This window comes from Anabrus simplex, chromosome 11, assembly GCF_040414725.1.
Source record: "Anabrus simplex isolate iqAnaSimp1 chromosome 11, ASM4041472v1, whole genome shotgun sequence".
Lineage (NCBI taxonomy): Eukaryota > Metazoa > Arthropoda > Insecta > Orthoptera > Tettigoniidae > Anabrus > Anabrus simplex.
In genome coordinates this window covers 108,885,971-108,904,776 of record NC_090275.1, presented here as the reverse complement: position 1 = coordinate 108,904,776, position 18,806 = coordinate 108,885,971, and the positions used below count along the sequence as shown (strand labels likewise).

The 18,806-nt window shown below is 41.5% G+C and overlaps 1 protein-coding gene across 1 annotated transcript in view; it reads right to left on the bottom strand.

The window, feature by feature from the left end:
- LOC136883309 (general odorant-binding protein 19a) overlaps positions 1-18,806 on the bottom strand; it is a 43,572-nt gene that overhangs the window by 1,771 nt on the left and 22,995 nt on the right. The window contains exons 3-5 of the mRNA XM_068229674.1: positions 18,098-18,133; positions 4,320-4,437; positions 85-152 (exon numbers count right to left, since the gene is read on the bottom strand). Coding sequence (XP_068085775.1) covers positions 85-152; positions 4,320-4,437; positions 18,098-18,133 — 222 coding nt within the window. The remainder of the gene's footprint in view (positions 1-84; positions 153-4,319; positions 4,438-18,097; positions 18,134-18,806) is intronic.

Here is an 18,806-nt window from a genome sequence, read left to right as displayed (position 1 = left end):
GGCGTTCTAAATAGAGATACGAACGGACATTGGTCCCCGCCAGATAATGTCAAAACAGCCCATTTAACAACAAGTATTACTTACCCCTTCGCCATGGTTCTTAATGCAGGACATCAGCAAAGGTCCATTGTCGCATATGTCGTTTCCAGTCACTGCAAGAAGAAAGAGGCATCATTATTTCATTACTCTGTAACATCGCCAGCTCAGTAGTGTGTGACGTCACACCTCTACAGCAGACTCTGCGGCTGCAGATATCACATGACCTGCAATGCGAACCGGAAATACTAACTGATGAAATTAAAACTTTATATAGAGATTTTTTTGAATTTGTAACTGGACAGACATTTATGGAATTCGACTAATCATGTTGCTAGAAGTGTGACAGAGGTGGAAGCAGGTTGACCACATTTACTTCGCACATATATTGAATCGTCCATTTGCAGGTCATTATCCATAACTTTAGTTTCACAGACTAACAATATTAAACTGAAAAGGAATTTAAAATATTCGGCTTTTTCAATCAACAAATAACTGGCGTTTCTTCTTAAGGCGTCAGTGGGATACTGTTTGTTATTTCACGCCTTGCCTACATCCTGGTTGCTACACTGTCGGGACACCAACTCGAAGCCTCCTACGTTCTTTATATGAAAGCCAACAATTTACGATTTGAAAAATCCTGAATATTGTATATTTTTATTTTTATAATTTGTTTTACGTCACACCGACACAGATAGGTCTTACGGTGACGATGGGATAGAAAAGAGGGAGGAGTGGGAAGGAAGCGGCGGTGGCATTAATTAATTAACAGACATTTGCCTGGTGTAAAATTGGCAAACTACAGAATACCATCTTCAGCGCTGCCGGCAGTGAGGTTCGAATCCACTATCTCCCGAATGCAATCCCACAGCTACTTAAAGCAAACCTAGCAGCCATTCACTCGAGTTTATTATTATTATTATTATTATTATTATTATTATTATTATTATTATTATTATTATTATTATTATTGAAAAAAGAAACTGAACAGTAGAGAACTTACATTTAATTTGACAAATTGAGAACATCAAACTAAAAAACCGGAATTTGGAATTATTCCAGATTTTTCAGTTGTAAAGTAACCAGCTTTCTTCTCTAGTGAGGTAGCGCCACATCAATTAGAACGACACACTCTCGAAGACGCTGGCAAGTACATCGTAAAAACACAACTGATGTTTAATATGAAAGCAAAAGCACTAAGAAGAAACGTTCGTTACGTTACGATTGGAAAGCGAATACCGGTACTTGCAGTTCATTATTATTATTATTATTATTATTATTATTATTATTATTATTATTATTATTATTATTATTGTACCGGGAGGTACACCTCTACGCCGCACATTTAAATCTTGCGCCAATTAGAACTCATCTACAGGAGAAACACTGAACTTGGAACTAGACCTACTTAAACTTTTCCTCAGAAGATATCACTACCGTAATTTTGTTATTATGAAGTTTCCAGTACTGTGTGAATTTCAACTTGTTTAAATTTCCATTGATCAAGAAGTGTGGACATTCTCTCATAGATGTCACTACGAAAACTATGATCATGCACCCTGGTGCAAAGTGAAAGAAACTTTTTTGGAGAAATTTTGTGTTCTTAAGTTTTTTCTTTACTAAATTTTGTTCATTCATCTTTGGGTTGGCAATATTTTATCTTTTCTTTCCGCCAGTTTTGAATTCAGCCAATTCCTAATTTCTGTAATTAATTTTCAGCCTATCACGTATTTCTTCTTCGATTTTGAGTGTAACTTTTGATGTTAACCAATAAAACGCCGGGGGTGTGTATTGATTATTCAGGAAAGGTCTCGAACCTTCCCCGAGGGTTAATAAACTGCGGATTTTCACGTCTCTTGGCCACTTGATCAACATCTAACTAAGTGTGTGTGTATGTGAAGCAGGAGGCGGGAGGTGCCTCTTTCGTCAGGCAGCAGTATTTCGACCAGGTATGGCCACTTAACATCTGCACCTTTTGCTAGCTCCGCAGGTTAACCCGAGGGATAGGGCCGAAACTTTTCCATGTAACCTACTTTTCTAAATATGTAATCTTTTGCCGGCTTATGTGAAACTTCATAAAATCTTTAACTGTAAATCGGGGATAGAGAGTGATGTACCCTCTCGAGCTCCCCTTCATATTGGTTTGAGGTGACTACGTTTCGTAACTGGCTGGTTTTCTTCCTTTCTGTAATGTCTTAAATTATTCTTATACGGGTCACCTCCATAGTTTGGGAATAGCCCCTGTTTCATCGGCCTAGTGCCTTTTAGGTTTTAGAATGAGTATTTAGGAGATCAAGTACACGCCTCCATTCATTTTGGTATCTCGGGCCATTTACTTAACCTGTTCTTTTTCCGCTAAGGCCCAGTAGGTTGGGTACAAGATACCCCCGTGTCATTTTTGTAAGTTGTGTCTGGATGGCAATTAATTGTAAAGTCTGGTATTGCCTTTAAGAGGCTTGTGAAAACTGAGAGCGTGTCAGCTCTTTTCAAGTGTTGTGAAGGTGCCTCTGGAAGGCTTGACATTGACATTTTGGGAGGATGTGCTCCAGGCATTAGGGGATATCTGCCCTTAAGTAAGGTTATTAGGTTGAGCGTGTAGCTCAGGAAGTGTAACGTGAGAGCTTGAAGCCCAAGTTCTGTTTATACCATCAATCTTGTCTTTCCTAGACTCGTTTACTTTTAAAAATAGAGAAAAAATATAACCTTGTTACAGTTTTAAATTAATTTTGATTTGGTAGTTAGACCCATTCACCCTGTACCAGTTCGTACCGGCAATTACTGGTACAAGTAACAAAGGTAAAAAAAAACTCAAACAAGGACAAAATTAAACAGGAAGCGTGGATACTCACCCAAATCAGGAACAGGACCATAAAACAGAGGCTATTCGGACCGTAACCTAGCGGTTTTTGCGGTGACAATGTTTGAAGTATGAAGGAAAGAAAAACACTGCTTAATTTCTTTCAAAACAATTGAATCATTTAATTAATAATTCCTTTGCAAAAACTTTACCCTATTTTTAAAAAGCATACCTTTTTCTTCTTCTTTAAAAACCTACGGTGCACCGTTTATGACAAGATAAAATTAAAAGGTAGAAACTAATTAAATATAATTAAAGATTAAGTCAAAATATTTTCCTCTGAGAAGAGAGACGCCCTCTAAGTTAAAAACTAAAAATGACATTAAAGAATTAAATAATTAATTTGAAAAATTATCTTCTGGCAGAAAGCATCTAAAGTAAACAGTTTTTCCAGAACATTAATTACATAAAATTACAGGATTCCTTGCCCTTATCTATTACATGATCCAAAAAAATTAGGATTTACAATGAAGTTATTTGTCCCAGAAAGATGCAGAGAGATATACAAGGTTAGATAGAGATCTTCCTGCGGTACGGAGTTTGAAATGGTGCAGTCAGTAAGCCGAGAACTTTCCACAATACCAAATTTCCAAGTTCTCTCCGAAGGAGATAAAACAGAATGTAATTCGTAGGGCGGAGTAACATCCACCAAATTTAACCAAGTTTCAAGGCGAGGCAATCCAGGATGAGGAGAAAGAAGATAGAATAATCTTGAAAAACATAACTTACGTTTGGTCGTTGCACTTTAGATAACGCATGGCGTCAGCCCGGGATCTTATACTCACAACTTTCGAAATGAATGAAAATATTACATATGTTGCGGACGTCCACTCCCAGAAGAATCAGATCAACTTTGAGGGCATAATCCCCTCATATCTTATGAATTACCCAGGCATTTTGTGGTATTTCAATGCTCTAGCCATGAGCCAACGCAAAACGCGTCCAAGCTCCATGATGGACGACAATCAACAACGCCACCCACCAATAAGCTAGGCCAAGCCGAACTCGGCCGGACAGCGGACGAGCCACGAGCGATAGACTCGCTTCAGACCCGGTGCAAGACCGGACCATGAAATAACAAAGATAAGAGCAGAATACAACGTAATTGTACGATGGAGCACTACCCCGCGGGCAGAGAAGATACAAAAACATAGCGACGTAAGTCGCACAGGAAATAAAACTAAACAGAGTAGGGATAAAATTCCCAGGTGATACACTTTCCAACGGCATTTTGCCCAGGCCTAAAACGTAGTAGGGAAAGGCTAAAATCGTGTGCCAACCGGCACAACCCAGGCACCTTCTTTCACCACTGCTGATCCACCAAACACGGTAACTATTATTATTATTATTATTATTATTATTATTATTATTATTATTATTATTATTATTATTATTATTAATTTATTATTATTGATGCTCATCGTACCTTCTTGTTCGCACTTGTCTATAACTCCCATCACCTTCTCCAGTTCATCCTTGTCGTCTCCATACATCGCCGTAGCGAGGTCCTGGCAGGATGTCTTGTTGAATTTCCCGTTAGTAATCTGGAAAACGTGTTACATGCGTCTCGATTAAACAGAATATAATAAAGTAAGGTGTGTCAAACACTGAATATATTGTAGGAGAGAATTATGGACGATTCTCTGTGATGAAAATCACAGTTTACACATTTTAAAAATAATATGTTCTCCCAGCTCCTCAAAGAAGTGCTTTCAAAATATTGTCTTGCAATTTTGGATCTGATTACGGGGAATGTATTGACTGGTCACCGGAGTCACCTTATTTGACGCCTATGTATTTATTTTTTGAGCATGTTGAAGAAGATTGTTTAAAACTGACGAAGATAAGCGATGCACTAAATGAATTAAAATATTAATATTTAAATAATTGCAATCATTGGCCACCGTGGTCACTCCACATGACTCCTGCGTATTGAGTTCTTCAGGGCTTGCAGAAAAATACTGTTTAAAATAAATGAAGGGAAGACATTCACTGTTTGAATTAAAAGAGACGTGTTTAATGAAAATTCATTAAAAGTATAAAAGTCACCTTACACGACTCCTTTGTATACTGTATATATGGGGGAGAGGCGGGGCTGAGTGGTTCAGACGGTTAAGGTGTTGATTTTCTCAGCCCAAGTTGGTCGGTTCGATCGTGGCTCATTCCGATGATATTTGAAGGTGAATATGTCATCCCCGTGTCGGGGTAGATATACTGGTATTGAAATAACTCCTGCGAGAAAAAACTCCGGCGTCCCCCGAAAACCGTAAAAGTAGTTAATGGGAAGCAGGATAAATAAATGTATTTATTTTTAGAGCATTCTGAAGTACATACTTAAAGATCAATGAAGGCAAATCACACACTACACTAACTGAGTATTTGTATCGCAGATATTTTGTAACATTTATCTGATCACTACGCGACACACATTAAATCGAAAATCACTAGATCCCGCAATGTTAAGCAATAATAGGTTAGTTAGACTGCAAACTAGTTTGGTTAGTAGGAAGTGTGGTATCTGCCGTAAAGCTGCGAGTGTAACATAAACTCTAGGGATTTCATTAGGCCGTGCCCCTAATATTCATGCAAATCTCACAGCATAACCGAAGTGCGGGCTAGGGTATACTTGTCACTCCCCTCAGTAAATTTGCATTCCAACCAATTTCTGCCTAAAATTGTGGACTCTAATAATCAATCTCACCATAACCATCACAGCGTTCCACACACATGCACAAAACAAGCTTTTGAACCAGATTCAAGTTGAATGTTGTGATCTGCAGAAAAGTTATCTGCTGGTCTAATTCGTCTTGTACCAAGCAGGATTTATAAACGCGTGTATGACTATCCAGTTGCTTGATATATATCAGGGCAGAAAAACCTGTATCCCATCTGTCGGAGAATCAGGAAATTACAAGGTACTGTACCAAAGGACTCTCTGTAAGTAGTATAATTGGATGGTTCTGGCGCCTCCTCCTCCTCCGGCTCTCGGGAGAGGCCTCCTCCTCCCGCGGGAAATTTGAATTTTGGCGGGAAATTTGAATTTTGGCGGGAGATTTGAATTTGTAAACAAAGCCACGTGCTTTTTGACAGCTGTCATCGACAACAACGCATCGCTAACCTCAGTACTGCCATCTTGACGGGCCTAAACCTCACTAGTGCCAACTTAACCTAACTAGCATGAGGTAAACAAACCCACGTGTTTTTTGACAGCCACGTGCTTTTGACAGATTTGTAAACAAAGCCACGTGCTTTTTGACAGACAACAACGCATCGCAAACCTCAGTACTGCCATCTTGACGGGAATAAACCTCAGTAGTGCCAACTTAACCTCACTAGCATGAGGTAAACAAAGCCACGTGTTTTTTGACAGCCACGTGCTTTTGACAGATTTGTAAACAAAGCCACATGCTTTTTGACAGACAACACCGCATCGCAAACCTCAGTACTGCCATCTTGACGGGAATAAACCTTAGTGGTACCAACTTAACCTAACTAGCGAGAGGTAAACAAAGCCACGTGCTTTTTGACAGCCACATGCTTTTTGACAGCTGCCATCCGCCATCTTTGAGCACCGTGCTGCCCTCTTTCGTTACCTGTCATCGGCAGTGCTGCCATCTTGACGGGTCTAAACCTTAGTGCTACCAACTTAACCTAACTAGCGCGAGGTAAACAAAGCCACGTGCAGCTGTCATCCGCCATCTTTGAGCACAGTGCTGCCCTCTTTAGCTACTTACCTTTGAGGCGGATAATTTGAAAAATGCTTTTTGACAGCAGCCATATTGCATCGTGCTGCCCTCTTTAGCTAGATACCTGTGGTAGCAGACAATTCCACGTGACAGCAGCCATCTTTGAGCACCGTGCTGCCCTCTATGTGGTGGCGGCAAATTCCACGTGCTCTTGTTTGAAAACAAACTCACGTGCTTTTTTGACAGCTACCATCCACCATCTTTAATCAACGGAGCACAGTGCTGTACTCTTTAGCTAGATACCTTTGAAATGTGGTGGCGGCAATTTGAAAAATTCTATGTGCTCTTGTTGGGAAACAAAGCCACGTGCTTTTTTTTGACAGCTGTCATCCGCCATCTTTAATCAATAGAGCACTGTGCTGCGGGCAATTTCGTTAGCTGTCATCCGCCATCTTTAATCCAGACAGAACAGTGCTGCACTCTATGTGGTGGCGGCAAATTCCACGTGCTCTTGTTTGAAAACATACTCACATGCTTTTTTGACAGCTGTCATCCACCACAGAGCACTGTGCTGCCCTCTTGCGTCACCTGTCATCCGCAGTGCTGCCATCTTGACGGGCCTAAACCTTAGTGCTACCAACTTAACCTCACTAGCTCGAGATAAACAAATCCACGTGCTTTTTGACAGCCACGTGCTTTTTTGATAGCTGTCATCCGCCATCTTTAATCTATAGAGCACAGTGCTGCCCTCTTTAGCTACTTACCTTTGAAATGTGGTGGCGGATAATTTGAAAAATGCTTTTCGACAAGCAGTCATCTTTAATCCAGAGAGAACAGTGCTACCCTCTATGTGGTGGCGGCAAATTGAAAAATTCCACGTGCTCTTGTTTGAAAACAAACTCACGTGCTTTTTTGACAGCTGTCATCTGCCATCTTTAATCTATAGAGCACAGTGCTGCCCTCTTTAGTTTGAAATGTGGTGGTGGTAAATTCCACGTGCTCTTGTTTGGAAACAAAGCCACGTGCAGCTGTCATCCGCCATCTTTAATCAACAGAGCACTGTGCTACTATCATGCGGGCAATTTCATCACCTATCACCCGCCATCTTTAATCCACAGAACACCGTGCTGCCCTCTTTATGGCTACTACCTTAATCACGTAGTAGCGAACAATTTGAAAAGTTCTGTTAGCTATCATCCGCCATCTTTAATCAAGAGAGCACCGTGCTGCCATCTTTATCTAGATACCTTTGAAATGTGGTGGCGGCAAATTGAAAAATTCCACGTGCTCTTGTTTGGAAACAAACTCACGTGCTTCTTCGACAGCTACCATCCGCCATCTTTAATCAACAGAGCATAGTGCTGCCCTCTTTAGTTTGAAATGTGGTGGCGGCAAATTCTACATGCTCTTGTTTGGTAAACATAGCCACGTGCAGCTGTCATCCGCCATCTTTAATCCAGAGAGCACCGTGCTGCCCTCTTTAGATGTAAATTCGTCACCTGTCATACGCAGTGCTGCTATCTTTAGCTAGATACCTTTGAAATGTGGTGGTGGATAATTTAAAAAGAAAAATTCTTCAGCAGTCCTCTCTCGACGCTAATTGCATAAGATGGCGGCTATACATGACTCCTTAAGGGTGCTTACGCAAGATGGCTGCTATACACAGACGCCCTTGGGATGCTTGCGCAAGATGGCAGTTATACATGGCTCCTTATGAGATACCCTAGTGATGCTTGCGCAAGATGGCGGTTGCTCTTATGAGGCGGCTTAAGGGTCCTTGCACAAGATGGCTAGAGACGCCCTAAGGATGCTTGCGCAAGATGGCGGACACAAGATGGCGGCTATACACGTCTCCTTATGAGACGCCTTAAGGGTGCTTGCGCAAGATGGCTGCTGCTCTTAGCTTAGAGGCTAACACGTCGTGCTAGTTCGATTCATTAAATTTGGGGCTTAAATGCAAAATGTTAAATATCTCGAAAGCGATGCATCGTAGAGCAAAACGGACAAAAAAATTTCTGCCCAGTACCTCGGTTCGCAGTACGAGGAACAAGAAAAACACAGTCTAATGATGAGATCAACGGTTCGGTTCCTACTTAGGCCCTTTAGCATTCGCTCTGTTTTAGCTTGTATTGAAGCAAGTCTTCGTAACATGATCAGGTTTAGCTATGGTAGAGAGTATAACGTGCCGTGCAGGTTCGATTCATTAAATTTGGGGCTTAAATGCAAAATGTTAAATATCTCGAAAACGGATAAAATTTTTCTACCTGATACCTAGGTTTGCAGTATCAGGAACATGAAAAAACATAGTCTAATGATGAGATCGATGGTTCGATTCCTACTTAGGCCCTTTGGCATTGGCAGCTATCTAATTCTACAAGATGGTGACTATACATAGCTTCTTATGAGACAGCTTAAGAGCGCTTGCACAAGATGGCTGCTGCTCTTATGAGACGCCCTAGGGGTGCTTGCGGGAGGTAGCAGCGACAAGACGGTGACTATACACAGCTGCTTATGATACGGCCTAGAGGTGCTCACACAAGATGGTGGCTGCTCTGATGAAGAAAGTTAGCTTTGCATCGTGCAGGTATCTTTACAGCACTAAACCTCATACCTTTGAAATGTGGTGGCAGGTAATTTGAAAAATTCGACGTGCTTTTTCTTCACAGCAGCTATCTTTAAACAATAGCGGCTATACATAAGCTGTTAAGGCCTCCTCTTATGTCAAGGCATAGCTCTATCGAACAAGTTTAAACCTGCATCGGGATAGCTAGAGTAAGCATGTGCTGCAGTGATGACGTCATTATGCATGTTTAGACTTGCAAATCACTAAAGAAACATAACAAGACTAGAATCGAACACCGCACTCTATGCCGTTAACTTTATCATGTGATCGGAACATTGATTGAAGTGTTTAGAACACTAAATAAGTGATCAAGACTATAATAGAACACTGTACTCGATACAACATGTGTTTAGAACATGTCAGGGGATACCTTTGTTCTAAGAAGATTAGATTACCGCACATTCCTTGGCTAAAGGGCTAAAGGGCTAATGGGCTAAAGGGCTAAAGGGCTAAAGGGCTAATGGGCTAAAGGGCTAGGGCGCCTCTCCTCTCTTTATCCGGGCTTGAGACCGGCTCTACAACTAGAGGCGGAGTTAACACCCTAAGGAAGGGAGAATGTTGGGAAATAATCTATACGAATATAGCTACTCGATCGACTATATACTACAGATGGATGACTTAGGTGAGGGTAAGCGCTTACTTAATAATACCTACACGACGTAATTCATACTCTATTTCAAAAATATCTTCTTTGTACTGTGTGTAACCAGCATCATGATAGGCTCTTAGCAGTTGTAAACGTTTTACGAGTACGTTGGGGTCTTTACAGTAGCTTATATCTACATAGGGTAACAGAGGCTTGTTGTGAACTTTGAGTCTATATGCAGACAGTTGATGTGCAGGGACTTGTTTTGATGTAATACGTGCTTCAGCAGTAGCGTTTCTAGGTACAAACATAACTTGTTTCGATAGCGATGAAGCGTTGAAATTTCCTTCTTCTTTACCTTGCATCTCTTCTTGAGATGTTTGCACTTCGACAGAACGTGTAGTAGGCTTAGGAAATGAAGTAAAATCATCAAGCTGTAATGGCAATGAATTTTCTTCTTCTACTTTCCCTTTACTACTGTTTTGATCAACATCATTATCCTTATTATCATAATCATGATCTTGCCTCTCTTTATCTTGAAGTTTGTGCTCAGTAACAGAACTTGCAGCAGGCCTAGACAGCAAGGGAGAATTAAAAATCTCTCGCAGAGGTGTACTTTTTAAACATAAATCAGTGTTCGCTGGAATATGGTTGAGCTCTTTGTATTTTGTTCCCGATGAAGCTACATTACACGCGGCTTCATGACGTTGAGCGTTGTATGCGTTCTTGAACTCTCTTCTACAATGTTTGCATTGAAAAATCGTCCTACATGATATCTCATGACGTCTCCTGTGATAGCTTCGGGAAAATGCTTTTCCACACTCTTCGCAAATATACCTAGAAATAGGTTTTTCCATGACGGACTTTTATCTTCTGCTAACAGATTCTTCTTTAAATCTACTCGACATTTGTTACTCTCTACTTCGATGATGCGAACAGCTTAGCGATTAATAGTAAACTAACACAAAAGCGTATAACCAAGGTAGCAACAGTAAGGTTTAAGCCCATCAAGATGGCAAGAGTGAGGTTAGCGACGTTCTGCTGTTGGATTTTAAATTCCGCGCTGTAACATGCATAAGGTGGCAGCCTTGAGGTTTACTGCCGTAAAGATGGCAGCAGTGAGGTTAGCGACGCTCTATTGTCCTTCAAAGTGAGGTTAGGGTTCGTCAAGAAGACAGCTGTCAAAAAAGCACGTGGCTATGTTTACCAAACAAGAGCACGTGGTCGTGACGTCACGGTCACTTCATCAATCCTTAGCTCTACGTCGTTAAGAGCAGCATTAGGATTAGCTATGTTTAAAAATCTTAGGAACAGAGCAGCAGTATGAATAGCCATGTTTTAAAGCATGTAGACATCACCTATCGATTTTACATGCATCGACTCTCGTACTAAATTTCTTCCGCTAGATCGTGCTGCTATCTTAGCATAACCTATACGCATGACCTTAAAGTACAATGAATAGTCATGTTTCAAAGCGTGTACGCATCAAATATCGATTTTGCATGTATCGAATCTCGTACTGAACTTCTTCCGGTAGATTGTGCTGGTATCTTAGCATGAACTTAAAGTACAAAGAATAGCCATGTTTCAAAGCGTGTACACAACACCTATCGATTTCGCATTCATCGAGTCTCGTACTAAACTTCTTGCGCTAGATTGTGCTGCTATCTTAGTATAACTTATACACATGAACTTAAAGTACAAAGAATAGCCATGTTTCAAAGCGTGTACATATTACTTATCGATTTTGCAAGCATCCACTCTCGTACTAAACTTCTTCCTCTAGATTGTGCTGCTACCTTAGCATAACCTATGTGCATGAACTTAAAGTACAAAGAATAACCATGTTTCAAAGCGTGTACACATCACCCTGAACTTCTTCCGCTAGATTGTACTCCTATCTTAGCATAGCCTATACGCGCGAACTTAAAGCATAACAAATAACGATGTTTAACAGCGTGTACACATCACCTATTGATTTTGCATGCATCGACTATTTTTTTACCGCCAGAGTGTACAACGATCGCATATGTGTATTGCTAACGTATGTGTATAAAGTTAAAGCACAAAGAATAGCTATGCTCCAAAGCGTGTACACATCACCTATCAATTTTGCATGCATCGACTATCGTACTAAACTTCTACCGCTAGAGTTTACAACGTTCGCAATTGTGTGCTGCTACCTATGTGCGTGAACTTAAAGCACAAAGAATAGCGTGTACACAACACCAGTCAATTTTGCACGCATTAACTCTTGTACTAAACTTCTGTCACAACAGCGTGCGATCATCGCTTGTGTGTGCTGCAATATTAACATAACCTATGTGCATGAAGTTAAAGCATAAAGAATACCCAAGTTCAAAGCATGTACACATCACCTATCGATTTTGCATGCATCGTCTTTCTTACTAAACTTTTTCCACTAGAGCGTGCAACAACCTTATAAGTATGATGCTAACTTAGTATAACTTATACGCATGAACTTAAAGCATAAAGAATACTGATGTATAAAAATCTTGTGAACATAGCAGCAGCAGCAGTAAGAATAGCAATGTTTTAAAAGCATGTACGCATTGAATATCGATTATACACGTATCAACTAGAGTACTAAACTTCTCCCGCAAGAGTGTGCTGCTATCTTAGCATAATCTATGTGCACGGATTTAAAGCACGAAGAATAGTTAAGTTTCAAAGCGTGTACACAACACCTATCGATTTTGCATGCATCAACTATCGTACTAAACACATTCCGCTAGAATGTACAACGTTCGCATGTGTTCGCTCTGCTACTTTAGCATGACCTATGCGAACGAACTTAAAGCACAAAGAATAGCGATCTTTGAAAATCTTGCGAACATGGCAGCGGTAAGAATAGCAAGGTTTAAAAGCGTGTACGTATCACCTTTTGATAATGCATGCATCTTCTACTAGAGCACGTGACCATCGCTTGTACGTGTGCTGCTATCTTAACATAACCTATGTGCACGAACTTAAAGCATAAAAAATAATTGTGAGTAAAAATTTTGTGAACATAGCAGAGTGTTTACTACGTAGGTGTAGACATTGAACATTGCATGCTGAAGCAGCATACTACGTGACCGTGACGTTACGACCACGTGCTCTTGTTTGGTAAACATAGCCACGTGCTTTTTTGACAGCTGTCTTCTTGACGAACCCTAACCTCACTTTGAAGGACAATAGAGCGTCGCTAACCTCACTGCTGCCATCTTTACGGCAGTAAACCTCAAGGCTGCCACCTTATGCATGTTACAGCGCGGAATTTAAAATCCAACAGCAGAACGTCGCTAACCTCACTCTTGCCATCTTGATGGGCTTAAACCTTACTGTTGCTACCTTGGTTATACGCTTTTGTGTTAGTTTACTATTAATCGCTAAGCTGTTCGCATCATCGAAGTAGAGAGTAACAAATGTCGAGTAGATTTAAAGAAGAATCTGTTAGCAGAAGATAAAAGTCCGTCATGGAAAAACCTATTTCTAGGTATATTTGCGAAGAGTGTGGAAAAGCATTTTCCCGAAGCTATCACAGGAGACGTCATGAGATATCATGTAGGACGATTTTTCAATGCAAACATTGTAGAAGAGAGTTCAAGAACGCATACAACGCTCAACGTCATGAAGCCGCGTGTAATGTAGCTTCATCGGGAACAAAATACAAAGAGCTCAACCATATTCCAGCGAACACTGATTTATGTTTAAAAAGTACACCTCTGCTAGAGATTTTTAATTCTCCCTTGCTGTCTAGGCCTGCTGCAAGTTCTGTTACTGAGCACAAACTTCAAGATAAAGAGAGGCAAGATCATGATTATGATAATAAGGATAATGATGTTGATCAAAACAGTAGTAAAGGGAAAGTAGAAGAAGAAAATTCATTGCCATTACAGCTTGATGATTTTACTTCATTTCCTAAGCCTACTACACGTTCTGTCGAAGTGCAAACATCTCAAGAAGAGATGCAAGGTAAAGAAGAAGGAAATTTCAACGCTTCATCGCTATCGAAACAAGTTATGTTTGTACCTAGAAACGCTACTGCTGAAGCACGTATTACATCAAAACAAGTCCCTGCACATCAACTGTCTGCATATAGACTCAAAGTTCACAACAAGCCTCTGTTACCCTATGTAGATATAAGCTACTGTAAAGACCCCAACGTACTCGTAAAACGTTTACAACTGCTAAGAGCCTATCATGATGCTGGTTACACACAGTACAAAGAAGATATTTTTGAAATAGAGTATGAATTACGTCGTGTAGGTATTATTAAGTAAGCGCTTACCCTCACCTAAGTCATCCATCTGTAGTATATAGTCGATCGAGTAGCTATATTCGTATAGATTATTTCCCAACATTCTCCCTTCCTTAGGGTGTTAACTCCGCCTCTAGTTGTAGAGCCGGTCTCAAGCCCGGATAAAGAGAGGAGAGGCGCCCTAGCCCTTTAGCCCATTAGCCCTTTAGCCCTTTAGCCCTTTAGCCCATTAGCCCTTTAGCCCTTTAGCCAAGGAATGTGCGGTAATCTAATCTTCTTAGAACAAAGGTATCCCCTGACATGTTCTAAACACATGTTGTATCGAGTACAGTGTTCTATTATAGTCTTGATCACTTATTTAGTGTTCTAAACACTTCAATCAATGTTCCGATCACATGATAAAGTTAACGGCATAGAGTGCGGTGTTCGATTCTAGTCTTGTTATGTTTCTTTAGTGATTTGCAAGTCTAAACATGCATAATGACGTCATCACTGCAGCACATGCTTACTCTAGCTATCCCGATGCAGGTTTAAACTTGTTCGATAGAGCTATGCCTTGACATAAGAGGAGGCCTTAACAGCTTATGTATAGCCGCTATTGTTTAAAGATAGCTGCTGTGAAGAAAAAGCACGTCGAATTTTTCAAATTACCTGCCACCACATTTCAAAGGTATGAGGTTTAGTGCTGTAAAGATACCTGCACGATGCAAAGCTAACTTTCTTCATCAGAGCAGCCACCATCTTGTGTGAGCACCTCTAGGCCGTATCATAAGCAGCTGTGTATAGTCACCGTCTTGTCGCTGCTACCTCCCGCAAGCACCCCTAGGGCGTCTCATAAGAGCAGCAGCCATCTTGTGCAAGCGCTCTTAAGCTGTCTCATAAGAAGCTATGTATAGTCACCATCTTGTAGAATTAGATAGCTGCCAATGCCAAAGGGCCTAAGTAGGAATCGAACCATCGATCTCATCATTAGACTATGTTTTTTCATGTTCCTGATACTGCAAACCTAGGTATCAGGTAGAAAAATTTTATCCGTTTTCGAGATATTTAACATTTTGCATTTAAGCCCCAAATTTAATGAATCGAACCTGCACGGCACGTTATACTCTCTACCATAGCTAAACCTGATCATGTTACGAAGACTTGCTTCAATACAAGCTAAAACAGAGCGAATGCTAAAGGGCCTAAGTAGGAACCGAACCGTTGATCTCATCATTAGACTGTGTTTTTCTTGTTCCTCGTACTGCGAACCGAGGTACTGGGCAGAAATTTTTTTGTCCGTTTTGCTCTACGATGCATCGCTTTCGAGATATTTAACATTTTGCATTTAAGCCCCAAATTTAATGAATCGAACTAGCACGACGTGTTAGCCTCTAAGCTAAGAGCAGCAGCCATCTTGCGCAAGCACCCTTAAGGCGTCTCATAAGGAGACGTGTATAGCCGCCATCTTGTGTCCGCCATCTTGCGCAAGCATCCTTAGGGCGTCTCTAGCCATCTTGTGCAAGGACCCTTAAGCCGCCTCATAAGAGCAACCGCCATCTTGCGCAAGCATCACTAGGGTATCTCATAAGGAGCCATGTATAACTGCCATCTTGCGCAAGCATCCCAAGGGCGTCTGTGTATAGCAGCCATCTTGCGTAAGCACCCTTAAGGAGTCATGTATAGCCGCCATCTTATGCAATTAGCGTCGAGAGAGGACTGCTGAAGAATTTTTCTTTTTAAATTATCCACCACCACATTTCAAAGGTATCTAGCTAAAGATAGCAGCACTGCGTATGACAGGTGACGAATTTACATCTAAAGAGGGCAGCACGGTGCTCTCTGGATTAAAGATGGCGGATGACAGCTGCACGTGGCTATGTTTACCAAACAAGAGCATGTACAATTTGCTGCCACCACATTTCAAACTAAAGAGGGCAGCACTATGCTCTGTTGATTAAAGATGGCGGATGGTAGCTGTCGAAGAAGCACGTGAGTTTGTTTCCAAACAAGAGCACGTGGAATTTTTCAATTTGCCGCCACCACATTTCAAAGGTATCTAGATAAAGATGGCAGCACGGTGCTCTCTTGATTAAAGATGGCGGATGATAGCTAACAGAACTTTTCAAATTGTCCGCTACTACGTGCTTAAGGTAGTAGCCATAAAGAGGGCAGCACGGTGTTCTGTGGATTAAAGATGGCGGGTGATAGGTGATGAAATTGCCCGCATGATAGTAGCACAGTGCTCTGTTGATTAAAGATGGCGGATGACAGCTGCACGTGGCTTTGTTTCCAAACAAGAGCACGTGGAATTTACCACCACCACATTTCAAACTAAAGAGGGCAGCACTGTGCTCTATAGATTAAAGATGGCAGATGACAGCTGTCAAAAAAGCACGTGAGTTTGTTTTCAAACAAGAGCACGTGGAATTTTTCAATTTGCCGCCACCACATAGAGGGTAGCACTGTTCTCTCTGGATTAAAGATGACTGCTTGTCGAAAAGCATTTTTCAAATTATCCGCCACCACATTTCAAAGGTAAGTAGCTAAAGAGGGCAGCACTGTGCTCTATAGATTAAAGATGGCGGATGACAGCTATCAAAAAAGCACGTGGCTGTCAAAAAGCACGTGGATTTGTTTATCTCGAGCTAGTGAGGTTAAGTTGGTAGCACTAAGGTTTAGGCCCGTCAAGATGGCAGCACTGCGGATGACAGGTGACGCAAGAGGGCAGCACAGTGCTCTGTGGTGGATGACAGCTGTCAAAAAAGCACGTGAGTATGTTTTCAAACAAGAGCACGTGGAATTTGCCGCCACCACATAGAGGGCAGCACTGTTCTCTCTGGATTAAAGATGGCGGATGACAGCTAACGAAATTGCCCGCAGCACAGTGCTCTATTGATTAAAGATGGCGGATGACAGCTGTCAAAAAAAAAGCACGTGGCTTTGTTTCCCAACAAGAGCACATAGAATTTTTCAAATTGCCGCCACCACATTTCAAAGGTATCTAGCTAAAGAGTACAGCACTGTGCTCTGTTGATTAAAGATGGTGGATGGTAGCTGTCAAAAAAGCACGTGAGTTTGTTTCCAAACAAGAGCACGTGGAATTTGCCGCCACCACATAGAGGGCAGCACGGTGCTCAAAGATGGCTGCTGTCACGTGGAATTGTCTGCTACCACAGGTATCTAGCTAAAGAGGGCAGCACGATGCAATATGGCTGCTGTCAAAAAGCATTTTTCAAATTATCCGCCTCAAAGGTAAGTAGCTAAAGAGGGCAGCACTGTGCTCAAAGATGGCGGATGACAGCTGCACGTGGCTTTGTTTACCTCGCGCTAGTTAGGTTAAGTTGGTAGCACTAAGGTTTAGACCCGTCAAGATGGCAGCACTGCCGATGACAGGTGACGAAAGAGGGCAGCACGGTGCTCAAAGATGGCGGATGGCAGCTGTCAAAAAGCATGTGGCTGTCAAAAAGCACGTGGCTTTGTTTACCTCTCGCTAGTTAGGTTAAGTTGGTACCACTAAGGTTTATTCCCGTCAAGATGGCAGTACTGAGGTTTGCGATGCGGTGTTGTCTGTCAAAAAGCATGTGGCTTTGTTTACAAATCTGTCAAAAGCACGTGGCTGTCAAAAAACACGTGGCTTTGTTTACCTCGCGCTAGTGAGGTTAAGTTGGCACTACTGAGGTTTAGGTCCGTCAAGATGGCAGTACTGAGGTTTGCGATGCGTTGTTGTCTGTCAAAAAGCACGTGGCTTTGTTTACAAATCTGTCAAAAGCACGTGGCTGTCAAAAAACACGTGGGTTTGTTTACCTCATGCTAGTTAGGTTAAGTTGGCACTAGTGAGGTTTAGGCCCGTCAAGATGGCAGTACTGAGGTTAGCGATGCGTTGTTGTCGATGACAGCTGTCAAAAAGCACGTGGCTTTGTTTACAAATTCAAATCTCCCGCCAAAATTCAAATTTCCCGCCAAAATTCATATTTCCCGCGGGAGGATGAGGCCTCTCCCGAGAGCCGGAGGAGGAGGAGGCGCCAGAACCATCCAATTATACTACTTCTGTAGTTTTACTTACCAGAGTCATTTCCTGGAAGCAACATCCCACGAAGCACTGAAAGATAAAATAATAAATTTATTGCATGACAACAACAATAAAGACATATGTTAATGTTTTAGTCAACGCCTGGGATTCCATAGCATATTCTTTTATTTATAAAATATCCAAGAGACAGAGAAACATTTCATACCTTACTAATTTTAATGGCTATTTAAAATTATGGTAGAATGTTTTTGATGAGAGAAAGCCTCTCTTTTCAGTCAAGTGCTGCCAGGGGCGTAACGAATGCCCCTTTACCAAATAAAACGTAAAAAGGTACGAATAACTCATTCGTAGGCAACTCAATAAGAATCTGAAATTTTGCTTTAATTGTATCTAGGATGGTTCTAACACATTGTGTGCTCACCAGCCGTTAGATGGCACGCTTGTCTACGTCTGTGGTAGGTTTCAGCGTCATCAGATCGTTACAGCTTGCGACGTAAAGATGGCCGCGCCACTCTTTGTTTGCACCAAGGAAGAACAGTGTTCCGTAATCCGTTTTTAGTGGTCTGAGGGCGTCGCAGGAGCAGAAATTCATAGAAGATTTTCATCACAATACGGGGACAATGCAAAGTGTTTAGCAGTGGACTGAACAGCTCAAAAGGGGTCGCACGAAGGTTGGGGAAAGATCCGGGCGTCCATCTATAGCCGTAACTGATGCCAATATTGAACAAGTGCGTGATATGAT